Source organism: Oryza sativa, chromosome 1 (assembly GCF_034140825.1).
Source record: "Oryza sativa Japonica Group chromosome 1, ASM3414082v1".
NCBI classification, from domain to species: Eukaryota; Viridiplantae; Streptophyta; class Magnoliopsida; order Poales; family Poaceae; genus Oryza; species Oryza sativa.
Window position 1 is genome coordinate 17,964,692 of NC_089035.1, and position 26,100 is coordinate 17,990,791.

General features: G+C 39.8%; 3 protein-coding genes and 1 long non-coding RNA gene across 22 annotated transcripts; 2 read left to right on the forward strand and 2 right to left on the reverse strand.

Moving 5' to 3' along the window:
- The first annotated feature begins 3,133 nt into the window (after window positions 1–3,133).
- LOC136357069 (uncharacterized) lies at window positions 3,134–3,829 on the forward strand. Its single transcript, XR_010742122.1, has 2 exons — window positions 3,134–3,266; window positions 3,589–3,829. It is a non-coding gene; the product is annotated as an uncharacterized lncRNA (long non-coding RNA).
- Window positions 3,830–15,967: 12,138 nt separating this feature from the next.
- On the forward strand, window positions 15,968–16,812 carry LOC4324481 (probable histone H2A.5). Its single transcript, NM_001428114.1, has 2 exons — window positions 15,968–16,289; window positions 16,401–16,812. The coding sequence occupies exons 1-2, from the start codon at window positions 16,065–16,067 to the stop codon at window positions 16,653–16,655; spliced, it is 480 nt and encodes a 159-aa protein (NP_001415043.1). The 5' UTR covers window positions 15,968–16,064; the 3' UTR covers window positions 16,656–16,812.
- Window positions 16,813–18,333: 1,521 nt separating this feature from the next.
- Window positions 18,334–24,907, reverse strand: LOC9269210 (glycine-rich RNA-binding protein 4, mitochondrial). 19 transcript variants are annotated; one of them, XM_066307246.1, is made up of 9 exons: window positions 24,759–24,907; window positions 24,510–24,649; window positions 23,902–23,955; window positions 22,994–23,131; window positions 22,751–22,885; window positions 20,807–20,923; window positions 20,038–20,106; window positions 19,821–19,927; window positions 18,448–18,798 (listed from the first exon to the last, which is right to left on the reverse strand). In XM_066307246.1, exons 6-9 carry the CDS (start codon window positions 20,889–20,891, stop codon window positions 18,754–18,756), a joined length of 306 nt encoding a protein of 101 aa, XP_066163343.1. In that variant the 5' UTR covers window positions 20,892–20,923; window positions 22,751–22,885; window positions 22,994–23,131; window positions 23,902–23,955; window positions 24,510–24,649; window positions 24,759–24,907; the 3' UTR covers window positions 18,448–18,753. The 19 variants fall into 19 exon arrangements, 18 of the variants coding, with proteins under 18 accessions (NP_001415042.1, XP_025881706.1, XP_066163343.1 ...); XM_066307239.1 differs by having other exon boundaries at window positions 24,504–24,649; XM_066307231.1 differs by having other exon boundaries at window positions 24,510–24,675.
- On the reverse strand, window positions 20,967–22,422 carry LOC136356920 (histone H2B.1-like). The gene has a single exon (XM_066311498.1). It carries the CDS (start codon window positions 21,546–21,548, stop codon window positions 21,240–21,242), a length of 309 nt encoding a protein of 102 aa, XP_066167595.1. The 5' UTR covers window positions 21,549–22,422; the 3' UTR covers window positions 20,967–21,239.
- Window positions 24,908–26,100: the final 1,193 nt, after the last annotated feature.

Sequence of the window (26,100 nt, forward strand, 5' to 3'; positions counted from 1 at the left end):
CTTATATGTGAATAAGAGAGAACAAGAAAAATGAAGTGTTAGGTCTCGAGATATGCTACAAGCTAAATGCATTAGTTACATAAGTGAGAGAAAGAGGAAAATTAGAGACAACTTTATTAGAGACAACTTTATAGCTATCTAGATTCATTAATATCAATATGAATGTGGAAAATGCTAAAATGACTTACATTGTGAAACTCAATATGAATGTAGGAAATGTTAGAATGACTTACATTGTGAAACGGAGAAAGTATATGTTAGCTTTAATACTACTTAGTTAGCTCTAATATTAAACAAACTTGCTCTTAGTGATGTTCTCACAGAAACGAGAGATTCGCTTAATTGTATTTTTTCCGAGGAGGCATTTGTGGTAAATTGTGTTTGCCTCTTTACGCTCCCTTCTGTACCAATGCTTTTCTAGAAATTTTCTATTCTTGCTTTTGTATTTTAACATAATAGAAAAAATGTATTCATTCCTATTTTCTAACATTTTCATATTTGTTCTGACTATTTGCTTGCTCGAGAATTGTATACAGATACTCTTGAATCAAACGACATGCCTAATTGAGCTCCAGATTGTTTAAATAGAGTAATTAGAGGTTATCGTTTGCACAAGATAGTGTCTGTTGGGTGAAACGCACGAGCAACTATGGATTTTTGCAACAAATACGGAGATAGAGAAAAAAGAGATGTCCATTCACGTGGGCCTCACTACTTTTAGTTTTTTTTTACTAGTGCGCCCCACTGTTCCCAAACCGTTGCCAAAATTGCTGGTGGGGGTCGTGTGCTCGATACCTGATTTTAAAGTCTAAGGGTGTATTTTATATAGAGTGAAAAGTTGAGGGGGTTAAATGAACTTATCACTACTAGAAATGTCTTCTTTTATGCCAGTTTAACTTGGGAACATATCCTATGCGCATAAGCTTCCCGTGCACACTAAGGGCCTGTTTGGCACAACTCTAGCTTTAGCTCCACCCCTCCTGGAGCTGGAGTTTAGCCAAACAGTTTCAGCTCCACCAAAACTGATAGTAGAGCTGGGTGGAGCTCTCTCACAAAATGAACTAGAGTTATGGAGCTGGATATAGGTAGCTCCACAACTCCACTCCAGACCCAACTTCTGAAGCTAAATTTAGGAGTTGAAACTATAACAAACAGACCCTAACTAGCAAATGCCATAAAAAATTCTACACAAAATTGAACATTTACTCCTATTAGTATTACACATATCTAAAAGTCTTATATTTAAATTCATTATATTTTAGCCGTAACAAAAAAGTAAAAAATCTGACAGTTTTAAGGGTAAAAGTCTGTCAGAATTTTGTCTTTTTTATTATGGCTAAAATATAATGAATTTGAAGATAAAATTTCACATGTAATTGTAATACTATTCGAAATATGTATACAATTTTTTGTAGAATTTTTCGTGACATTTGCTAGTTGGTGTGTACGGAGTGTGCATGGGAAGTTTGTGTGTAAAGGATATGTTCCTGTATAATTTAAACAAACACTTGGTGAGCTAATTTGGGTGATTACCGGATTTGATTGACAAAACATAACTAACTGGAGAGGGCTTAACATCAACTGTCATGGTTAGTAACGTCAAAAGGACACAAACAGCTAGTTTCTTTCAAACATGCCTATTTTGAACAAAGAATTTGTGGAAGAATTCTATAGGGATTTTGAACAAGAACAGGTTGCCACGGATTCGATATGTTTTGTGAAACACGATAAGCGCACGGGTCAAGCCTGAAATAGATTTAACTCGTGATGGTTTGAATGAGTGAAATAAAAGCAGGTTTTAGTAAAATAAGTTTAATTCAATTTTTCCAAAAAACAAAACCAGTTCTAGCTTATTACTCTCTCTGTCCTAAATTATAAAGCCTGTATTTTTTAATACACGGTATTCAATGACATATTTTGATTATTAATTTATTTCATATTATATTATTAATAACTGTAAAAATAATATCACATAAAAATATTTTAAAATACGAATCTACTAATATAACATACGTAATATTGATATTATTGTAATTAAGCGTTAAAAGTTGTACGGAAGGAGTATCGTGTTATTTTAGATCTCACTTTTTGGCTGGGTGGTTTAAGTGCGCGCATAGCATAATGAAACCAGCTTTTGTAGAAACTCTGGTGTCTTTGTGATAAAAACGCGATTTCCAGTTTAGAGCAAATTTGCTTTCCTATCCAGAAGATTGGTACAATAATCAAATAATAATTTATCTAAAACAAGATTAAGTGAACTATAATTAACAGCACGTGAGATCTAAACAACCCCGTCGAGAATCATAAAACTATAAAAGCATTTACAATTTTTTGCAGCCTCATAATGTTTTTCGACTATATCATTCATAAGACAGCATGGGTTTAAATTAATTTGATCTTTTATTAATTCATTCATAAGATAGCAAAGCAAGTTTGAATTACCATATGGTTACCATGTACTGGCAACATGAAATTATACTTACTACCTACGTCCGTTTTAAGCATAGCCATGAGTTTATGTGTCTAACTTTGATCATTCGTTTTATTTAATTTTTTTTATGATTAGTATTTTTATTGTTATTAGAAGAGAAAATATGAATAGTATTTTATGCGTGACTTATGTTTTTTAATGTTTTCAAAAAAAAATAAATATGACGAACAATCAAAGTTGAACATAGAAACTCATGGTTGTGTTTAAAATGGGACGAATGGAGTATTTAGTTACTGCCCTTCATATGGTTGTGTTTAAAATGGGACGAATGGAGTATTTAGTTACTGCCCTTCATGTGCAACTGAATTTACCAGTAAAGGTTATTTTACTAGTACTGTTTAGAACATGATGACAATTAGTTCATTTGAAGACTTATTTACCTTAATTTGAGGATCATTTGTTGGAACTACGCGTGGCTCTGTTTATTACTCTATTTCGCATTATAAAACGCGTTGGGCTCTCATCTCGTTTAGATTTATTAACATCCAATATAAATTAGATAGATATATGAAATATGAATCTATTCAAAACCTAAAATGTCTTATACTGTGAAACACAACAACGAAACAAAGGAAGTAGATTTTCTTCATGTTTTATCTTTAGGCGTGTAATGCTAACATTTTACCTTTTCTTTTTAATTTAAACAATGCAGATAAATGGGGCGTACCCAGTGAACTCTCTCTTTCCTAGTCAGTGAGCTTATGTGTTCTCCCCTTCTTTCATTCATGTCATGATTCTGTGTAAATGGATTTCAGCTTGTAGCAGAATTTTACAGGTATTTCACTCAAACAAGTTTACACGCAACGCTAGTACTTGGAATTTGTTTTTCTTTAATGGTAGCTAGGATAGTAATCCGTTTGTAATACTCCCTCTGTACCATATTTCTAGCTATGAATATGGATTCATAGCTAAAAGTTGTTGTATTTTAGGACAGAATAGTAATATTCAGAAATTGCAAAAACCGCACAAGGTATGAATGTTTCTTATATTGTTTAATCTTTAGTAGGTATGCAGGCTCTCTGTGGAGTGAATATGTTGGATATATTTGAATTCCCTTCCATGTTCTAATTGCACTTTGGTTTTTCTTTGTTTGGCAGGTGTTCAATCTCACTACTGCTCACTAAACTGCATGGAAAATGATTAAGCCACCAACTAAATTACATTCTCTATAGTCTAACAATGGGAAGAACTATTAGCTTTTGTTCGTGGGTTTACCATGGATATATATATTTGGATGAGTTTTGGCTGCACAAATGGCAACATTCTACCTGATTGTTATTGTTTATTGTGAAATAAAAGATAAATAAGCAATAAAGATAGTGATTTATTGTTTTTCAATGGGCCTTGAAAACTGTGAGGGTCTCACAGTGGGGCAGCCATTTCAGCCTTGACCATTCTGTCTACTTTGGGCCTTTTTGGCAAATGGGTTAGACAAATGATTTTCCTAGCCATCCATTATCCATCCTCATTTCATTGTAAACCTTTACCCATTTTCCTATCCCGATCTTACTCTTCTTATCCCATATCTAAACAAACCCTTCAAGTCAAGGGTTCCTTAAGCATGACACATAGGGCATGAACGCTTTCCCCTTAGCTTGTCGGCCCATGTGCTTTCTCCCCCCACACGCATAGCAATTTTATTAAAAGATTTCTTAATTTTCATTAAATCTTATAGAAAGAGATATAATTTCTTCTTTTTTTAGGGATTTTAGGGAAAATGAGGCTCTTGTCATTTTTTATTCTATTACTGAACATAATGGGAAGACAGGGTTGGTTATTCTTCGTCTACGAATATCCAAATTTTAACTCCTAATACTCCATAGATAGTTCGAATTGAATAGCAGCAATAATCAATTTTAGCACGAATTGTTTGGAGGGGAAGTCTACCTTTTTTGATGCATTCGGCACGCGCAATTTCTTTTCCCGCGAGACGGCCTGCAATTTTTACTTTTACTCCCTTTATATCCATTTTTTTAGTTAATTCAATGCCTTTTTTCATTGCCTTTCGGAATGAAACTCTATTTTTTTAATTGGAAAGCTATATATTCTACAAGAATGATAGGTTGTCTATAAGATTCTTTCACTTTTTCGATCCCAATATTAAGTCTCTGGTTTACAGAATTAACTTCAAATTTTAGAACAATTTATTGGCACACAACAGATTTCTTGAATAGTAATGGTATTTTTTTTAAATCAACATATTTGTAATGGCATAGATCCAATTAACCCTTGATTCTAACAGGGTCTACCCCTAGTCGGTAGGGGTGGTCATTCGGTCTAAATGAAAATTTCGGTCTCGGTCTTCGGTCTTTCAGTCTTTTCGGTCTTTGAAAAGTAAAGACCGAATTTCAGCACAAAAAATGTTAGGACCGACAAATTCGGTCAAGGTCTTTTCGGTCTCGGTCTCGGTCTTGATCGAAATTCAACAACATTTTCATATATGCAAAGAAATAATAGAAATTTTCAACAAAAAAATCACAAAAAAATTCGTAAGCACTTATGAGTAAAAACTCTTATTAGGTTGCATGCATAGAAGAAGTAGGGATGTGAAAATAAGAGTTTAATCCTATTAAACATAGTGGATTGTAGATTGCATTTAGACTTTTTTTTTTGGATAATTCGGTCTTTTTGATTCGGTTAACCGAGGAGACTAACCGAATTGATCGAACAAAATTCGGTCTATCACTACCGAGGACCGAATTGATGACCGAATTTCTCGGTCTCGGTCTCGGTCTTTTCGGTTCGGTCTTTTTCTGCCCACCTCTACTAGTCGGTTTGGTTTTGTGTAACATCCCGGGTTTTATCTATAGTCTTAGTTGTCCTAATGACTTGGTCACACTAGCTGATAGCGGTGTTGATCGAACCATGATGCTAACTAGGACTTATTAATGTATTGAATTGTAGTTTCTGTTTTGGATTTCTTGGCTTATTTATGTTGGTATTTCTTATGTTCACAGATAAATCCGCAAATTCACGGATACCACTATAGTACTTCCCCTTAGAGTATTCCAATGGTATCGAACAAAATTCAATCCAAGGACAACAACTGATGATAGATTGGGTAGAGATAATTCCTCTATCTTTTAATTAGCTACTTAAATTAAAGGTAAAACTCTATCGAATGCTTCGGGCACCGGTCCTCCCCTGGTCTGCCAGGCTGAGTCCGGTCTTGAGCTCTATGATGTACCCAAACATTGAGGGATACAAGGGATGGACAAGGCTGTCACCACTTGCATTCTACCTCACTTTCCGTGGAGCACACAACAAACAAAGAAAATTTCTAACCTAGACACCACACCTATGTTATTAATTACTACTCTAACCTTGCGCAATAACTTCCTTCTTTATCTAAAGTCCTAGTACTAGAACATAGTTTCACACTAAGCGATGAACCAACATCGATGAGAATATATCTCACTTAAATAAACTAACTAAAGAACATAAAGAAACTCGAATACTTACCTTATAGAAGGAAGCATCCGCTGAAATACAATTGAGAGAAGAAGGCCAACAGTACCGGCTTTCTCCAGAACTCCATTTGAAGAATGCCGACTTTCTCCGGAATTCAATTTGAAGAATGCCGACAGTCCGGCACTCCTCCATAAAATTCTCGGAGGTACTCCAACAGCCAACATACTAAAGTAATGTCTAAAAGTGAGTTGCACTCTATTTTGTTGTGCAAGTTGAAGTGTGTATGAACTCCTTTTATAGTGTGCCAATGACAATCGGAACTATTGGAAGGGCGGTTATTGTGAACAACGGAATTTTGCATCAAGATCGAAGAATAATAAAACCTAGATTTATCAAATATATAATTTCCAGATGTAGGTCAATTTACTTAAATATTTAATTGAAACTTATTATTACTCGCAAAGTAGATAAACTAATATTGGCTATGATAGTTTAAATCGTAATCATTAGCAATCTAAATTTATTAATCACAATCTAGATAGATCGGACCTAACTAAGACATTGTAGGGAAAGTAATGAAGGCAGCAGCTTGACCTATTCTGACAAAATCTATGTATTAGCCGATACAGTAGATTAAATTATGATAAGCAAATAACTTATCAGCTAAAACTCCGATAAAACTATATTGAATACCTATCAGTTTGAGTAAATATAGTTAATATGTTATAACCTAGAAGATTGGACTCAACCAAGATGGTTCTAGATTAATAACAAGTTTAGTATATTTAAACGGGTCGATCGATACTTTTGATAGTGTTTGATATAAAAACCCTGACTATGATTGCAAAAACGATCAAACAAAGAGTCGAACCTTAACTAGTATGCCGGACTTAACTGAGAAAGTACTAATTCCGCTGTTACAAGCAAAGTTGACAAAAACTTACTTTCTTGCCAGAGATTGAAACCGATGCAGCCTAAACTCGAAACAAGAACTCGTCGAAAGTAAAACTAGGGTTGGTGATGCATCGAAATTTGTATATTGAACTGTTGTTTTACAAAGACCCTGGGTGTACATATTTATACCAATAGGCTATAGAAAGTCCGACTCCACTACAATCGGATCGACTCAGGACTGTACCTCTAAGCAAGGAAAATACTATTACAACTCCGACTCAAACACGACTCTGATCGGTTAACCTAAAAGATAAATCTTCTAAGTCTGATTCTAACACGACTCCATCAGCCCAGAAATCTATCTATAAAAATAGAAACTTAAAAACCTTCCTTATCACGGAAGTAATTTACAAAAACCCAGATAAACTTGCCAACCAAATCAACTAAAATCATGGCGTGAATTCCATCTTTGACTCGGCCTTAACTAACAATAATTGCCAAATTTTGCCGTTTACATCTGCGAATTGTTAGTATAAAGAGTGAATTGCACTTTATGGCAGGTTTTATTACCCAAGTTGCAAATTGGAGCAGCAATCAGCAGATCTTTTCACCTTTGACTAGGTTTTATTACCAAACTTGGCATTTTTAATCAGTGGCCCATACGTCAGCATCAAATAGTGTTCTTCCTCTCCTCTCCTCCCTAATCACGGCCAGCTACTTGTGGTTGATGAGGAAGCCGAGATGAGAGCGGACTCAACGGATGAAGGAGATGAGAAGGATATACGCACAAAAAAAATGTTCAAGAATGCAGGCCTCCACTAGTATGCCGCTGTCCATGTATTGCTGCTCGAGCTCGATTTCCGTTGGTGCCGTATGCGCTCTGCTTGACCTACACATTCTGCCATGCCCTGCGTATCGTGGAGCATTGGAGCAAGCATAGTTGATGCTTTGGTGAACTGGACCGGTGAATGCCCCCAATTTGTGGAGGCTATAGCGAGCGCCTACTGCTCATCGCCAAGGAGCATCTCCTCTGAGCCATGCCCTCTACCTGACGTGAAGCTCGAGGATCTCCCATTTTCCCAGTTCCCAAAATCAACGTAAGAAGCGAGCACCTAGCTAGCAGATCATTGATTGGTAGTAGTTGAATCCTGCATTCCTGCTCATGCTGATATGATGCACTGAGGATTTGAGGAGCCGCATGCTGCTGCCTTCATGAGCTCACCAAGTTTCCTATATGGTAGAGAAGAAAGTGATGAGAGAGCTGGAGAGGGAAGTGGTACAAAGTGACTCATTTTACAAACTTATCTAGTCCAAAGTGAAAATATTTTCTTCTCCCTAGTCCAAGATGCAACCTTGGTAAACATAAGTGGCCCATTGTGCAATTAACTCTAGTATAAATTATGACTTAGGCTATGAAAAGTGTAAGAACAAAGCAAGAAAAGAAGATAAAACTCATAAATTGTTATTGTTTTATTTCATCAACTATGTTTAGTATTTTGTCAATAATTTGCACAAGGCCCCCGAATTCGATGGGACAACCCTGTAGTAAATATTGAGGTTTCAACTATTGAAACATAAAAAAGGGTTGTAAGATCAAAAGTTAAAAATATAAAAAATAGTCAAATCCCAATTAAAACATTCTTGTAACACTCATTTAACATTAAATTTTAATTATTGAAACATAAAATTAACAGTACCATTCCCCACCTCTTGCCATAGATTCCATGCTTGGAAAGGATGTGGGAGAGTGTTTGCAGGCTACCTCAGTTTTGCCACTCCTGAGCACCCACCAGAGTCCAATTCCCTCCAACCTATAAAAATTTCTTGGAAGCAGCTATTTTTTTTTAATAATAAAAGCTTTTATACAAGGAGAAATTGCAAATATACCACTACTTTCACCCTCTAACTCAAAATAGCCATTAAAAACACGAACTGTAAATTTGCCACTGGTTTTGGTTTAGGTTGATGCAGTTTGCCACTATCGTTTGATTTAGTGCAAATAAGCAGATGAAGATAATTCATAAAAAAGAAAAAAACATGATAAGACCGTTTTGCCCTTAGCCAGTGTTAATCCTCACTGCCCATCTCTTTCGATCAGTGCTCTTCACTCCACCGTGAAGAATCAGCTCCTCTCTCTCTAATCCCAAATCCCCTCGTCACTTTCCCCTCATCAAGAGCAAATCAACCAAAAAATGGGTCACACTGGAATAGGAGATGACAATGGAGGAGCTCAGCCGTGGGGCAGTAGCGGCGGTGGCTGGGGATGGCAGCGGTAGGGGTAGCAACAGCATCATGCGGCTGGGGCAGTGGCGGCGGTGGCTGGGGAACAGCGGCGGCAAGGGGGTGGCAGCAGCATCAGGCTGCAGGGGCGGCGGCGGCAAGGGAGTAGCAGCTGCCGACGGCGACCAGCAGCAGCAGCAACACGCGCCAGGAGCTGCAAGGAAACAGCAGGAGCACCATGGAACGGTAGATACTCCACCGATCTACTAGAACATTCATCAATTTTCTTCTTATGTTGTAGGAATCAATGGTCCGGCTTCTTGACAATTATGGTTAGAGTTGAATCTCATTTGGCCACATCATTTTTGGAGGACAAACCAATATGTAAGCTTTTTATGGCAAATATGATGTCAATCTTGCAATTTCGGGGTAGGGGTATCCTTGTCCTAATTTTTCTGAAAACCAACCTTCTAACGGTGTTAGTCTAATCTGTCAATCCAGTGGCAAATATGATAGGTTCTAACCGTTTTTGATGGCAAATATGCAATTACATCTTCTATAATGGTAAATTCACAATACCGGTTCAAACCAGTGGCAAATATGCAATTGGCCCTTTATACAACCCAGTCAACTACAACAAGATCATACAACAGTTTTGAGAACACTCCTAGCCTTTGCACAACTAGGATGCACATAACCAAAACATACACCAACCAATTTCGAAGAAAACAAGTACAAGAAGCATTAAGGACCATCAATTCTAGAACTAGATCGTCACCCATGTCCCTAGGTAAAACACACCCTTATCACATGCTCCAAGCGTAGACACGCCACAATAACCATATCCTGTGATGACCTGCATAGGCGAAGGAATAACTTTTTTGTAGAAACCATATGACGTGTTTAATTGCCTCCTTAATGTGACGAAAACAAAAAATTTGATTGCCTTGCCAATTACGTTTAGATATATTGTTCTTAGTTAACACAACTCCACAACAAAGATACCGAAGGAAAATCTTTACCTTCAGAGGCACTTTTAGTTTCCAGATGCGTCTATTTATACCTGGGATGTCATTATGGAGTAGTGCAAGGGAATGATACTTCACAATGAACTGTCTATAAGAAGTCAAGTTCTATCGAAACTCATCTTGCTCATGAATTAGATGAATATCGGTAATACGGTAATAAGTTAGTCCATGCTACTAATTTGATCTAATTAGATCCCTTCTTCAAGAAAAAAAATGGAATATCCATTCGATATGACATCTGCAACAGTCGCCTATTTATGCCTAGCATTATTTGTAGGGACACTGATACTATTTTCATAGAATTATATTTTCCAACCATTTATCTTCCTGTAACCTAATTTAAGAGCCATCCTTAATTACGAAGGATTCAAAATGAAAAGACATCCCTTTCCACCTTCACTAGGCTAACCAAAAAATGTGAGTCCCCTGCTTTTCATTGAACTTGCAAGCGGGTTGTGAACATAAATACCTATTCCATATTAATTAGCCATTACCAAACACCTTATGCACTAAGAAACCTGAATAGCTACTCCCTTAGTAGGCTATGTTTTTAATATCCAGATCATGAATTCCTAAACCCTCTTAGTCAATAGGCCCGCACAATATGTCCCATTTGACAAGAAGATATTTCTTTTTATGACCGTCACTTCGCCAATAAGACATAGATCGAAAATAGTCAGGCTTTTTTTAATCCAGACAAGAGAACGTACTGGTTATGAAGTCCCATAAAGCCTTTTATCCATAGGCATGGGCTTGCTCTACACAATCTGATACAACCTAAAAGGAAATGCATTGTAGGAAGGGTGAATAGCTAATTTAATCCCTCAAGTTTCACCGAAGGCTCAATTTGGTCCTTCAGGTTTCATTTTGTCCACATAGTTCCTCTAAATATTTGTTTTGGCCTAAAATCATCCTTGGGCCCACTTAATATGCCATATGGCTATTTTTAGTCAACAATTATGTTAGAAAATGTCCCTTTTGCCCTTAATTGTATACAGCTATAGACTAGAAAAAAAAAACCAAAATGAACAAACAACATTACATATGTACTTCCCATTATTTCAACATGTGCACATGAAAATTAAGCCTAATGGCTATTGTATACACTTGGAAGTACATAATTTATTTTATCTATAAAAAGAATTCATTGCATACAATTTTTTTCATATATATGTGAATGGGGGGCATAAGTGTCATTTATCAGGAAAGTTGTTGGTTATGTGTGTTCAAGGATAACACTACAATAATCTATTTAATCTATGATGAAAAAAATTCGCCATGGATCACTGAAAATTCGTCACATAAATTTGTCTGTGACGATTCTACTTATCGTCATCTATTGAGCGTCACAGATTAAATCTGCCGACGTTTTCTCCGAAATCGTCACGGATCAGCACAATCTATGACATTTTTAACTGTCATAAAACGCTTTTGGGCTCATGTAGTTCAGCCCAGGCCCAACTTTTGTGACAAAATTAAACGTCACAGATGGTTGCCACGTGGCGGCCAACATGGCAGGTGACGTGGTCATTAACACGTGTGATGACGTGTCACTGATGACGTGGTAGATAACGTCAGCAAATATTTTTAAACGACCTATTATTTTTTTAATGGCCCATTATTTTTTTTACAGGCCATTAAATTTTTACATTGGTCCATTAATTATTTCATAGTGGCCCATTATTTTTTTAGAACTGGCCCATTTTGTTAACCAACTATTAGATCAAAGCCCACTAAACAGGCCCATTAAATTTGAGCCCACCAAATTCAATCCAATTTCTCATACCATGTCACATTCAAACCTAATAACAGATACCATAGTGGTTTATCCTAGGTGAGCTTATTACAATTTTGTAAAACATTAGATTCCCCATGGAGGGTAGATATCAACCATCCCCATCCTCTAATGTGTGAATTCACCACGGGGGATCGGTGATCGGGTCCCCATTGCCATCTCTAGGTCCACATGGTTTTACAGAAAAAGGCAGCAAAAAGTTTGCTTCACATGATTTTTACAGTAAACTAGCCAAGTTCTCGATCTGGGTTGAACATAAAATAATATAAATCCCTACTTAGATGGTGTTTGAATCTTCTGAAGATGAAGATGAAGATTAAGTGTTTCACGCAAAACGAGATGGTAATAACGTGTGATTATTTGAGTTATACTTATTACAAACTTGAAAAATGGATTAATATAATATTTTAGAACAACTTTCATATAGAAAGTTTTCGCACGAAACACACCCTTTAGTAATTTGAAAAGCGTGTCATGAATATCCAAAACTATATGCTCTCTTTACAGAGGATTCAAATGGGGCCTTAGTGTCTCGATCTCATAGAACTACAAAAATTAGTGAATTTTTTTTATTTTTAAATTTTTTATTAAAATATTTACAAAACTAATTTTGTGTTTGAAAATTTTACAAAACTAGTCGCCCGCTGCCCTTGGGGCCCTCCCAAAGGGCCATTTTTGTGACGTGGCGCACGACAGTTAGCTCATTCCTAACGGCTAGCTATAGGGGGCCTGCCATTTTGCAGGCGGCCCCCTTGCCGTCCTTAGGGAGGGCGGTTTTACACTGTTCGGGGGCCGCCTGCAACAGGGCGACGAGGGCGGCCCCCTTGCCGCCCTTAGGGAGGGCGGTTTTACACTGTTCGGGGGGCCGCCTGCTAAAGGGCGGCGAGGACGGCCTGGAATTTTGCAGGCGGCCCCCTTGCTGCCCTTAGGGAGGGCGATTTTTCACTGTGCTAGGGGACAAGGGCAGCCCCAGGTGTTTAGCTCTGTTTATTTAGAAAATTTAGTAAATCATCACTTAAAAAACTGTGAAACAAGAAAAACATTATTACAATTGAATGGTACGTTGTTTTCGCAGTTTGGAGCCCAACAAGGGGTATTTTTACATCAAAATAATTAATTGTTACTTTATAAACTACGTAAATCATCGTTTCGAAATAGGAGGAATAGTTTCAAATTATTCATTACATAAATCTAACTATTTTGCACTTAAAATTTTACAAAATAGGTGTTTTACATAGACCTAATTTTGTAGCACTTAAAATTAGGTAAAGTATAGTTTTGAAACGAACAAAGTACGTACATTTTTATAAAATTTCAATAATTTAATTTTTCATATAGATTGGAGGGCAATGAGGGGGTTTGTTACCTATAAATTGTAAGTTACGTATAATTCTTACGTATGTTGAATCATGTACACAATTGAAGGTGAAAGTTATAAAAATATAAGCAGATATTTATAAATTATAAGGATACAACGTATCGTGGCGTCAAAGAAACTTTGGAAATCGGAACGATAGAGCCCATTAATTTGTAATTCGTGACGCATATAACAACACACCATAATAATGAAACATTATAATGACAAGATAGCATGGATAAAAGATACAAATTTGTCGGTCCTGACAAATCGAGCCTGAGCTTATCTACCGACCCCTTCTGCGCTGTTCAACATGTATTGCATTTTGATGCTCCTTCTCCCGTTGGTATTCTACCTATGTTTCAGACTCAGTTATCTTTTGGCCATCATATGTTGGATTGACATTGTCGATCCATAAAGTGAATGTGCACCTCCTTGGATTGCCCTAAGAAATAAACATAGTTAGTCAGATATGATAGTAATAATAAGCAGATGCTAGTTAAATTTGGAATTTGTTATACGTACAACGAAATCGTCGTCTACATTGGGGCAGACAAAGTATCTCCTACCAATTGTTTGTTCTGCAAACGAGGTAGCCACCTGGCAGCGATCTCTACAACCACACTTTGGACACTCTGACCATTTAGGTAAACATAATGGATTGTTCCTCCAGTCTAAGCTTGCAATTTGTACCTGACATTCGTCAATGAGACCGCACCAATGTTTCACTGCCTAAACTCTCTCATCAATGAGATCGCCCAATGCTTCACTGCCTCCTTCATATCCTCCTTATGAGCATATGTAGCACCCTCAATTACCTTGTTATCCTTGTATTCCCAGGGTACATGATGCTCCTCTGAGATAACAAGTCCCGAGAAGTCCTCGTTTGTCCAATCAGTGGGCATTACATCACCTTCCTCGTCGGATGATGCATCACCCTCCGCTTGCTCGTTATCCGAATCTTCCCTCTCCATTTCATCAACGATTGTATTGTTTCTCTCCCCCTCATCCGCCACGCCCATGGCCTGCTCCACCCCTGTGTCATTCCCTCATCTTCCCCTGATGGTTCAACAAAATCCCCCTCATGGCTTGGACCCTCGACATCTTCAGTTTCCATTGCAATATTTCTATCATTTTCATGCACCGACACAAAAATAACCAGGGCCATGACCTTTCAAAAGCCATCTCCAGATACCGTTTCCAAGCAACAGTGCTATGCATCGGGATGAGTTCCTAAAAATAACCTTCCGTTGCACGACTCACTACAACCGATACTGACATTGTGTAGACTTCTGAGTCTATTCTAAATCCTCGCATCAACCAATTATAAATTGACTGAAATGATCTCTCGGCAAGCCTATCGATGCCCTTCGATGTCATTACAAAATCTGACAGATCAACACCATCAGGACCAAATCTAAGGTTGCCTTCACCGTGAACTATCTGAAACATGACCTTACTTGACATTATCCCTGATGAAAAAATAGCTATGTTAACTAAGTTCATATCATACTAACTAGATCTAACCCCCCCCCCCCCCATTCATCAATACATATTACGCTCTAAGTTAAAGATACTACAAATAAGTTGTCTGTTCTATGTATCAAATTCAAAAATAGGGTGTGTGCTACAGATCTACTAAAGTATATGGTAAAAAAACTAAAATGCAACAACAAAATGGAAACACATTTCAAATGAATGTATTACCTGTGATGAAGTCAGCAAACCAGCAGGGCTTCGCCGCTCCCCTTCTCCTCCCCCTCACCCCTCCCTCATTCTCTTTTTTTTTTGGATTTTGAGTGAATATAATGAAAATTCTCAGAGGGGGAAGAGGTTTTATACTCGGGAGGGGAAAAATCGCCCTCCCTAAGGGCGGCAAGGGGGGCGCCTGCAAAAAAACTAGGCCGGCGGCTCCCGAACAGTGTAAAACCGCGCTCCGTAAGGACGGCAAGGGGGCCGCCTGCAAAATGGCAGGCCCCCTATAACCGGCCGTAAGGACTTAGCTAACGGCCGTGTGCCACGCCACAAAAATCGCCCTCTCCAAGGGCGGCGGGCGACTAGTTTTGTAAAATTTTCAAACACAAAATTAGTTTTATAAATATTTTAATAAAAAAATTCAAAATAAAAAAAATCAAAATTAGTTCTGTTCCACACCATGCAGTTATGCCAAGATTACAAACATGCAATGCAACACATTGTATCTTGAAATTAGGTACATCAGTTCTGCAGGCAAATTGTCCTTTTCATTCAGGCCTTGTTTAGTTCGCGAAATAAAATTTTTTAGGTGTTACATCGAACGTTTGACCGGATGTCTGAAGGGGTTTTTGGACACGAATGAAAAAACTAATTTCATAACTTGCCTGAAAACCGCGAGACGAATCTTTTGAGCCTAATTAATCCGTCATTAGTACATGAGGGTTACTGTAACACTTATGGCTAATTATGGACTAATTAGGCTCAAAAGATTCGTCTCGCAATTTCTCCTCTAACCATGCAATTAGTTTTTCATTTTATCTATATTTAATGCTCCATATATGTGTTCAATGATTCGATGCGATGTTTTTTGGAAAAAAATTTTGGGACTAAACAGGGCCTAAGGCCTAAGTACTCCAGCTAATGCAGTTGTTTGTAAAGAGTCTAATCAGCAGAGAGATCAGTTCATCCCCCCAACGATCCGACCGTCCATCTCCCCTCCCACGGATCGACGGGCCCACCACCCTCCCCTTCCCCCAACCGTTTAAATACGCCACCCCACCGGCCTCGTCTCCATCGCGCACTCGCATTCGACGACCCAAGAAAAGGAAAAAAAAAGAAAAACAATCCTCCACGCCTTCGAGCGCAGCAGGAACCAGCTTAGCTAGACTAGCCATGGACGCCGCCGGAGCCGGAGCGGGTGGGAAGCTGAAGAAGGGAGCCGCCGGGAGGAAGGCCGGTGGGCCGAGGAAGAAGGCGGTGTCGCGCTCCGTCAAGGCCGGGCTCCAGTTCCCCGTCGGCCGTATCGGCCGCTACCTCAAGAAGGGCCGCTACGCGCAGCGCATCGGCACCGGCGCCCCCGTCTACCTCGCCGCCGTCCTCGAGTACCTCGCCGCCGAGGTAATAACGCTCGCCCACGCCCACGCCCCCACTTTGTCGTCAACTTCATCTGCAGTGCAGGTTTCGATCTGTGTGCTGATCTGGTGGTGCCCTCTCTGTTCGATTGCTTAGGTGCTGGAGCTCGCCGGGAACGCGGCCAGGGACAACAAGAAGAACAGGATCATCCCGCGCCACGTGCTGCTGGCGATCAGGAACGACGAGGAGCTCGGCAAGCTGCTGGCCGGCGTGACCATCGCGCACGGAGGCGTGCTGCCCAACATCAACCCGGTGCTGCTGCCCAAGAAGACGGCGGAGAAGGCCGCCGCCGCCGGCAAGGAGGCCAAGTCGCCCAAGAAGGCGGCCGGCAAGTCCCCCAAGAAGGCCTAGACGTCGGCGCCTCGCTTTGCTTGTTTAGCTGGAGTAGATTGGACGGGATGTGTGTCTGTTAGTAGTCTGCTGATGCTGTTGATCTAATCTATAGTGGTGTCGTTGAACCTTGTGTCTGTTCAAGAAGATAAATCTAAGATATGTTAAATTTTTCTTCAGAGATGTTTCCATTCTTGCTCCTTATGCTTTGGCTGTGGAGATCTGAATTTTCTCAATTGTCAGATCCGATCTTATAAGATCGTTCGAATTTGGTTGCTTGGGTTGGGCGGGTAACTTAAAATCACCCAAATTTGTTGGTGGTGTGTTGGGCTTAGTGCCGCCTCAAAAATTTGGTGTTTGGAATGAAAATCACCGAATGCCTAAGTATGGGTATCTCAGCATCTGTGATTTTGCTGGATGTTGAAGTGATTGGTTGGAATTTGCATTTTGGGAGGCAATCTGGCGCTTTGGTTTGAATTAGTGGAGGGGGAATGGCGGGAAACCGGGTACGAAATGAAAATTTGTCTTGGGATTTCCTATGGCATTGGGCGGGCTAAATCCATGGAAGTTTGGAGCTACTTGGCCCCTCAATTGTGTCTTGAGCTGTATATTTTTGGGCCAACAGGCAAATAAACTTGGTCCTCAATTCCGCTATGGACTTATTTTGGGTCAAGATCCACGTCCTTATGAATAGACCTTCTCTGTATTTATGTTACTACCTCCATTTTTGTATTGAACACGGGTAAAATTAAATGTGATGATTGTGATTTGTTGAGAATAGAAAATAGGTGAGGATACTAAGAGGTGGAAGGTTGTGATTGGTTGAAAAAAAGTTATTATATTTAAGGATAAACGTACACCTAAGTTGTTATATTTTGAAACGAATGAAATACTAATATATTTGAAAGATCCATCTTTGTAATAGGGTCTTGTTTGTGTACCCTCCTTTTTAAGCAAGGACATTTATTTTTTAGAAAACATAGTACAACATAGGCGCTTAAAATATGCAAACTCACTCTACGAATACGCACATACACATCCTAACTCTATGAACAGTCATCATGAGTACATCATCTATCGTTAAAAGAATAATTAGTTGTAAATTTGAGTACATTTGTTGAATTTGAATTAGTTCCACCACAATGTTACACTCATTCCGTCAAGGGTATTTAATTTTGATCAACTATATAACCTTTGTACCTATTTCCATATCTCACAGAGCACGCTTAATTTTTCATGTAGTGAACTAATGATGGATTATAATGTTATATCTGCTAGTACAATTTAATTTTGAAGAAATGGTTGTCTGCTCCTGTAAAACAATAAACTTCCGGTACATCCTCAGGCCAAGGCAACCCAGTAGCACAAGATTTTTTTAATTTTTGTTGGTCTTTTTATTTTATTAAAATATTTTTTAAAAAAATCATAGCACAATTGGAATCGTCCCCATATTTGGACTGGAGGAATTTTATACAAGGAATTAAACTAATTACTGCAAAATTCCTACATAGAAAGGAACCCTTTACCTATCCTAGGTTAATCAGCGCATTCTAATTGATTTAATTGAACTAAAGTGAGATAATCCAACTTTAGCCATGCCCATGGAACTATAACCTCTTAGGTAATGTGTTCACAGGTCCGCATGTCAATGATCACGTTACTCTGACGTAGGGCACAAAGCCATCCAAAACCAGTTCATCGGATATACATAACGGCTTTAATACTTTTCAGATCAAATTCAAACAATATCGCTTTATAGATGACACAGAAGAAAACGGTGGAAGCACTAGCTAGTGGAGCAGGGGCGGGTATATGGGTCATCCAGCATTCTACGCATATATAACCTTCCAGCTCGGGTTCATAAATTCAACTTAACCTTCCAACAACAATTTTCCTGTTTGAAAGCTTTCTTTGTCTTTAAAAAACAAACAATGTTGTTCGCAAACCAATACTTGGCTCAACAGAAGTCACAAAAGTACGCATTCAGGCCGGGAGAAGTGCTCATAGGTCTTGTTGGAACTAAGCCAGATTAGCCATGTAGTCATGTACGAGTACGCTTTAAGGCAGGAAAACTGCTCCAGTTCAGCAACGATGGTGATAGACTATGCCCTATGCAGTTTTATTCTTTTGCAATTTCCACAAAAATTAGTCTTCCACGTATGATCTGCCAAAGAAAAGATTTATTGAAAGTTTAGTCTTACAATAAAACAGACCAATCAGGGGAAATAAGAAGGCTGGTTTAGTATAAATCTATGCTGAATACGAATCATTTCCACATGAAGAAAGATCTGAATGAATACTCACACGTCACAATCCCAAAATAAAAACAACATTCTACAGTGACAAAATGGTGGAGGGCCAACATGCTAGCAAGATGATATCTAATCTCAAAGTTTATGGCCAATCTAGAAGATATTTTCTTTGGGATTAACAGAATAAAAAGAACTATATAAGCAACACAATGTTCCTCACAGAAGGAAATAAACCCCACAGTTTGGTCCACATGGTTTTACAGAAAAAGGCAGCAAAAAGTTTGCTTCACATGATTTTTACAGTAAACTAGCCAAGTTCTCAATCTGGGTTGAACGTAAAATACTATAAATCTCTACTTAGTGTCTCAATCTCATAGAACTACAAAAATTAGTTCTGTTCCACACCATGCAGTTATGCCAAGATTACAAACATGCAACACATTATATCTTGAAATTAGGTACATCAGTTCTGCAGGCAAATTGTCCTTTTCATTCAGTACTCCAGGTAAGTGCCTCAGCTAATGTAGTTGTTTGTAAAGAGTCTAATCAGCGGAGAGATCAGTTCTGCAGTCAACTTGTCCTTTTCATTCAGTTGTCCAGGTAAGTGCCTCATCTAATTTAGTTGTTTGTATCAGTGGATTTTTTTTATCCCCTTAGTATCTGAAGTAGATCAGAGATAACATCACAAATGAGGCCCACTCAATCTACGAGGGTAGGTGTTATCATGAATCACAATAAACCACTCTAGGCTTCAAGTAATTAAGCTAGAAATGTGTGTGTGGTGTGCATGTACCTTCAATTCCAATTGAAAACCAGGTAGAAAGTACTATATACAGATTTTCAGAACTCTTCTCAGATAAAGAAGAATCAAAACTAACATCAGAAAGGTAAATTGCGGGTCATAGGCAAGATAGGGGATGAGCAGAGCAAATACCCGTCCATCCATTGCCTTAACAGCTTTCTCTGCGTCTGCTTGAGAAGAATATTTAACAAAACCAAATCCCTTTGGCCTTCCAGTTTGGTTGTCTCTCACCAATCGAGCTACGCTTGATAAGGTAGATAAAGCAGAGTGAAACTTGAATGCCAATTAAGAGCAACAACAAGGATTTAAATTGCCCTGTGCTGAAAATCATGTGACTACTGACTGGTACCTTCCTCAACAGCGCCAAATGGTGAGAAGACATTTTTAAGTTCTTCCTCTGTTGTGTAAAATGATAGCCCTACAAAATCCCAAAATGAGTGAATGAATGTTTAAGCTGTACAAGCAATCAACATCAAAACATGATAGAATGAGTGGACAATCCACTAAGAACATAACTTACATGGCTTTAGCTTGCATAGATAGCAGAATATCTACAGGCAATTTATGTGTTCTACTCATGGTCCAATGTGAACAGGTGAGCATCTCACAAGCTCAACAGATTAGGGACTTCTAAGTACCGCTATCACCAAGAGAATAAATAAGCATCTATCAAACACTATGAGCTCTATAACAATAGCTAGCTATGTTTCTATAGGCTGTAATTCCCTAACTCGCTAGAAAGCATCCTCTGATCGATCCTTTGTTGCAATCAAAAGGAATCATATTCTGAAAGCACCAAGCCTCAACAACTTCTGGCATGCCATATCTATCATATTCAGAAAAAAAGAAGGGCTAAAGGACACACCATTTAGTGCTCATTTCATCCACCATATCATATTCAGAAAAAAAGAAGGGCTAAAGGACACACCATTTAGTGCTCATTTCATCCACCACACCCCCCAGAATCACACCAGATCATCACTCATGAAGTTCTGACGGACAGATCATGACAAGCGAAACTGTGAAGCAGCAGGACATCACATCACAGGCTCACACAGATCCAAACATTTTGCAGCAAACCACAAGATTACGTAGGCGGCGAAAAATTAATTACTTACTGCTCACAAATATCTCCGTGCTGAAAGGCTTGGCTCCAACCATCCGAGAGGCCAAGCCAGCCAGCCGCCCACCTCGCAGCATCATCTCCAGAAGTACAGAGCCCCCCGCCTCAAACCCTAGATCCCCAAATTGCAATCGCATAAGAGAGAAAAAAACACGAGATGCGAATCAGCCACCGACAGTAAATAACACTCCACGTCTATTACATCAAATCCAAGCTGTCCATTATGATCAAGCACAATTTACAAAGCAAACACAAGCTTGCAACTACTGCCACCTAGCAAACGAGAGGGGAAAGGGAAGGAGAGAAGCATATGGCGGCGAAACCCTAGAGAGATAAGGCTAGTTGCTGGTGAACTTGGTGACGGCCTTGGTGCCCTCGGAGACGGCGTGCTTGGCGAGCTCGCCGGGGAGGACGAGGCGGACGGAGGTCTAGATCTCGCGGGAGGTGGCGATGGGCTTCTTGTTGTAGCGGGCGAGGTGGGCGGCCTCCTGCGCGAGCTTCTCGAAGATGTCGTTGATGAAGGAGTTCATGATCGACATGGCCTTGGAGGAGATGCCGATGTCCGGGTGCACCTGCTTCAGGACCTTGAAGATGTAGATCTCGACGCTCTTCTTCGCCTTCTTCCTCCCCTTCTTGTCGCCGGCGCCGCCCTCCTTGGACGACGCCTTCGACTCCGACAGCCGCTTCTCCGCCTTGGGCTTCTTCTCCACCGGCTTCTTCTCTGCCTTGGGCGCCATCGGAGCTGCCTCTCGAGGGATCGGCGCAAATGGAGATTGAGGTGGGATTCGTGAGGAGGAAGACTTTTTCCCTTCGCGTGGAGTTGAGGCAAAGGGAAAGAAGACCTCAATTATATATAGGCGCGTGGTGGAACCCCATTGGTCGACATGGGTTCATGGATATATCTGTCCGGTGCTAGCATATGAATCTTTTACTAGAAAACCTGTCGAACTCCATACACATTTATCTTCTATTAGGAGTCATTCAAAAATGTTTAATACGACAGGTTTTGTATTTCTCACATTGACTAGAGCAGATATAATTGAACTCCATAGCTCCCATACAAGTAAGATATATTTCAGCACAGGACGGTCGAAAGAGTTTATTGATGGCGTGCATTATTTTTTGAGAGTGGCCGATGCTAACAAGCATAAGGGTTTTATCTGTTGTCCATGCAATAAGTGCAAAAACCAGAAGGAGTATTCTGCATTAAGAAGTTTTCATTTCCACTTGTTTGAGTCGGGGTTCATGCCTAGCTATAAGTGTTGGGCATTGCACGAAGAGCTAGGGGTTCAAATGGAAGAAGATGAAGTGGATTTTATCACGGCTGTTCAAGAACAACTGATGGGATTCATCAACGAACAAATCCTTGATCCCGAGGGTGAATTCTACTACGACGGATCGACAATTCATACCGTCGGTCCTTCTTCTTCTGAGATAACACCGGCGTCGAAGTCGTAGCTAGCGAGCATATGATAGAAACATTATATTTAGGGTCCGAAGGAATTGTAAATATATGTATATATTTATATATGTACACATTTAGTTTAGTGTAAATATATATTTTGGTAATATATGCACATAAATTGTTAAGTGCTTTAATTTATATGTGTGTAATACATATATGTATTTATACATACAAATATATATCCCCTAGAATAACTATTCTACACCCCCCCTCTCCCATGGGCCAATCCCACAGACAGAAATGGTAAAGGTTTCTTCAGGAGAAGAATCTGTTCCTCTTTCCTTCCACGGCAGATCACACACACGAAAGAACAAACCCATCAAGCAACACCAGCCCACCCCCCAAAGATCCTAGCACAAGAACCCTAATCCGCGCACGGAACAGCATGAAACGGGCACCGATCAGGATGAAACCGGGCGGGGGAAGAAGGATTCAGGAGGCGAATTGGGGGGGGGGGGGGGGGTGGGGACAAACCTGGCCGATCTGGGAACCGGAGATCAATCGGAACTGGGGTCTCGGCTGCGGCGCCTCCTCCTCTTGTTGTTGCTGCTTTTCCCCCCTTCTCTCTCGTGTTTGTTCTTTTCTCCGTGTCTTTGACGGAGCTATGGGCTAAAATAAATAAAATTTAAAAAGAAAAACAAAATCGACAAATACTCTCTCTGTCCCATAGTGTAAGGGAGTAGTATACAAGAAGGGGGCGGCGTTGCGTGTGCGTGCCTGACGGGGATAGGGCCGACAACGTTGTTGGCGTACGTGAGGCGGCGGCAGCTCGGTAGGCGTGGGCGGAATGGCGGCGGCGACGGCGCGGCGGTCGACCGCGTAGGTGGTGGTGTAACACCCCAGGTAACCACGTACCTAGAGTGCCACACAAAAATACACTCAAAACCACTAACTCACAAGTTTTTTAGAAATTTCGGCAGGCAAATATAAGATAACTCAAAGACAACATAACCCACACAATCCCAAACCATCCTAGCTCCATAAATTCCGTGTGAAAATAAGGACCAGAACTTTAAATGACCTTTACAAGTTCTGTGCAAAACTTATGCTAAGCATAATCACAGTCCAAAACTAAATTTGAATAGTGTGCAATAATAATGTGTAGACCAAGGGTGCTACTCCCATCCCATGCCGATCAATATTATTAGGTACCTAAAAACCAATTTAAACACAAGAGTAAAGAATACTCAGCAAGTACAATATAGAACTAGTAAAACATACACAGATTTATTGCAATATGAAACCAATATAAAATGTTGGATTTACTTTATTCTAAAACAAAGAAGTCAAAAGATAGTACTTCCCTCCCGGGCAGGTATGAACATCCTCTTAGCATTACCGGTAAGCCTAGCAAGCGTGATCAACGCTTCTCAAGGATCATGAATAAAGATACAAATTGCACTCCCATGCCTACACATGGTTCTTGAATAATGTAAACAGAAACATCCGAAATAATAAAACACGAATAACATCGTGAATTTGAATATGGATTGAAACATGAATAAGTAGCATAACATCAGAGCCATACGATCAATAATATCAAGCAATTGAATAATAATTATGCAAGTAAAACCCAAAAAAAAACAACTAAGTTCATCCATCAAATAAGTCCGTCTTGTACTTGCCTTAAGTCCTTCGATACTCCGACTCAACTCCTCCAACGTTGGAACCCTCCACACCTGTGGAGCAAAACTACGCATAAACCACTATATCCAACTAATGATAGTTACAAGGGATATCTACTAAAATCAATAACCTAGAACATATAAACTTTTTATCGATTTGTATTAAATAATCTATAGTAGTTCCCTTACTGTTTTATGTGTAACTCGCAAACCGTCTAACGGAATCTAGCAAATAATACAACTTCGGACATCTAGGCAAAATTGTCTACATCTTTCATATTGGGCACAAAATCAGATTCACCCTCTATTGGTCTCAGATTAAGAAAAACTAATTACTGTCCCTATTTTCAGACCGGGCAGCCGCACTGTTTTTTCTGTTTCTCCTAAACCGTTTATCGGAATCGAGCGAAACCAGTGGCGTTAAAAACATATCGACATTGACTACAAACTTTATTTAGAACAACTAACCTGAATCCCGACGGTTTAATACCAGATGCGAAAATACTATTGTCAGCCCATAAACAACATCTAAAAACACCCGACCGGCAAACCGATCGATTCCCACGTGAAAATTTGAGCTACCATGGATCAAGAGGAGTTACCCTTACAAAGGAGAAAAACAAATTTGAGGTAAATTTGCGGAATCCCAGAAAATCCCCAATTTTTGCTTATCTTTCCCCTTTTCTTCTATTCCCCTCCTCTTCATGTGCCCCTGAACCTTCTCCTCCCTGACCACACAACGGCAGACCTAGCAGCAACACCAGCAGCAGCCAGCTTTGGATCACGGCAGCAGCGCCAACCATCAGATCGGCAACAACAGGGAAACGATAGAAGGAGGAGCAGCCGCAGGAACTCACCGGGAAGAAGCAAAACGGAAAGGAACCACCGGTTGCGATGGATGGCGACGGCTGCGACCCCCGGCTATGGCCGTGGTGGCGGCGCAAAGATAGCGGCGGCGGCAAGAACGCAGGCGTGTGGCGGCTAGGGCTGCTGCTGTAGCGCTCTCTTTTTTTTCCTTTTTTTTTTCTCTTTTTTTTATAAAAGAGACTAAAAAGAGATCTAACGGCGCACTTCGTTTCAAACCCCGCTATTTCGTTCGGACTCCGATTACTATAAACTTATATCTATTTTGCATTACTCGACGAGCTCTGCGCATCCATGGTTTCTGATCGCCTATTCAAACAACGGTTTAAAAATTGAACTTTTACGTGTTTGTTCAAATATTCCCCGAAATATATTAATTCAAAATCCAGGGCATTACATTCTTCTCCCTTCAATCGAATTCGCCATCGAATTCGTCCAACCATACTCTAGAACACAGGGTATTATAGGTGGGGACTAGGGAATGGGGACGGCTCATGCACGGTAGGAAAGGTAGGAGCAGTATTTCTGGCGCCGTTTCGGATTGTGGGAATGAAACGAGAAGGTTATATAAAGGATTAATTTGATCCATTGCCATTGTAATTATTGTATTTTAGATAAATGTCATTACAATTTATCTATTCATAATTACATCATCAAAATTTTACAAAATTAGAGCCGTGCCCCTATCGTCATGTTTTCTATTTTCTTTTCCATCTGCACGTGGGACCCACGCATCATATTCTTCTTCTTCCTTCATCTTCCCCTTTTCTTTTTTTCCCATATCTCTCCATCACCTTTCAGCCTCCCACCCAATCCATCACGTCCTCTCCTCGCCATATATGCCACGAGCTGCACATGGCCACCCCGGATTCCCTCCCCACTGCCCTTCTCCTCCCCACCTGTCACACCCAGAAATTCACGAACCAGAATTTCTAAGCTGAATATGTATTAAATCCCTGTCCAGGACCAGCCAGGGTACACAAACGACAATTGTTGACATACAGATCTACGTCTTACAAAAATACAAAAGATTACAAATGCAGCGGAAAAGATAAAACGAGCTAGACTTGGACGCTTGACTTCAGCAGTGGGGCGACTCCACTCCACATGCAATCCTTGATGGCAGCGATGAAACCAACCTCTCTAAGATAGCTCCAACTTGGAAGAACTTCAACTCTGGTGTGGGAGAAAAGAGAGCAAGACTGAGTACTACCCACTGTACTTAGCAAGTCATACCGGAAAAGGAGGTATGATGCAGGATATAACCAAAGGAGGCTAAAGGTTCATTTGCATAAAGCTAGCATTTAAAAGCAATAGTTGAAAACAGTAAAACAA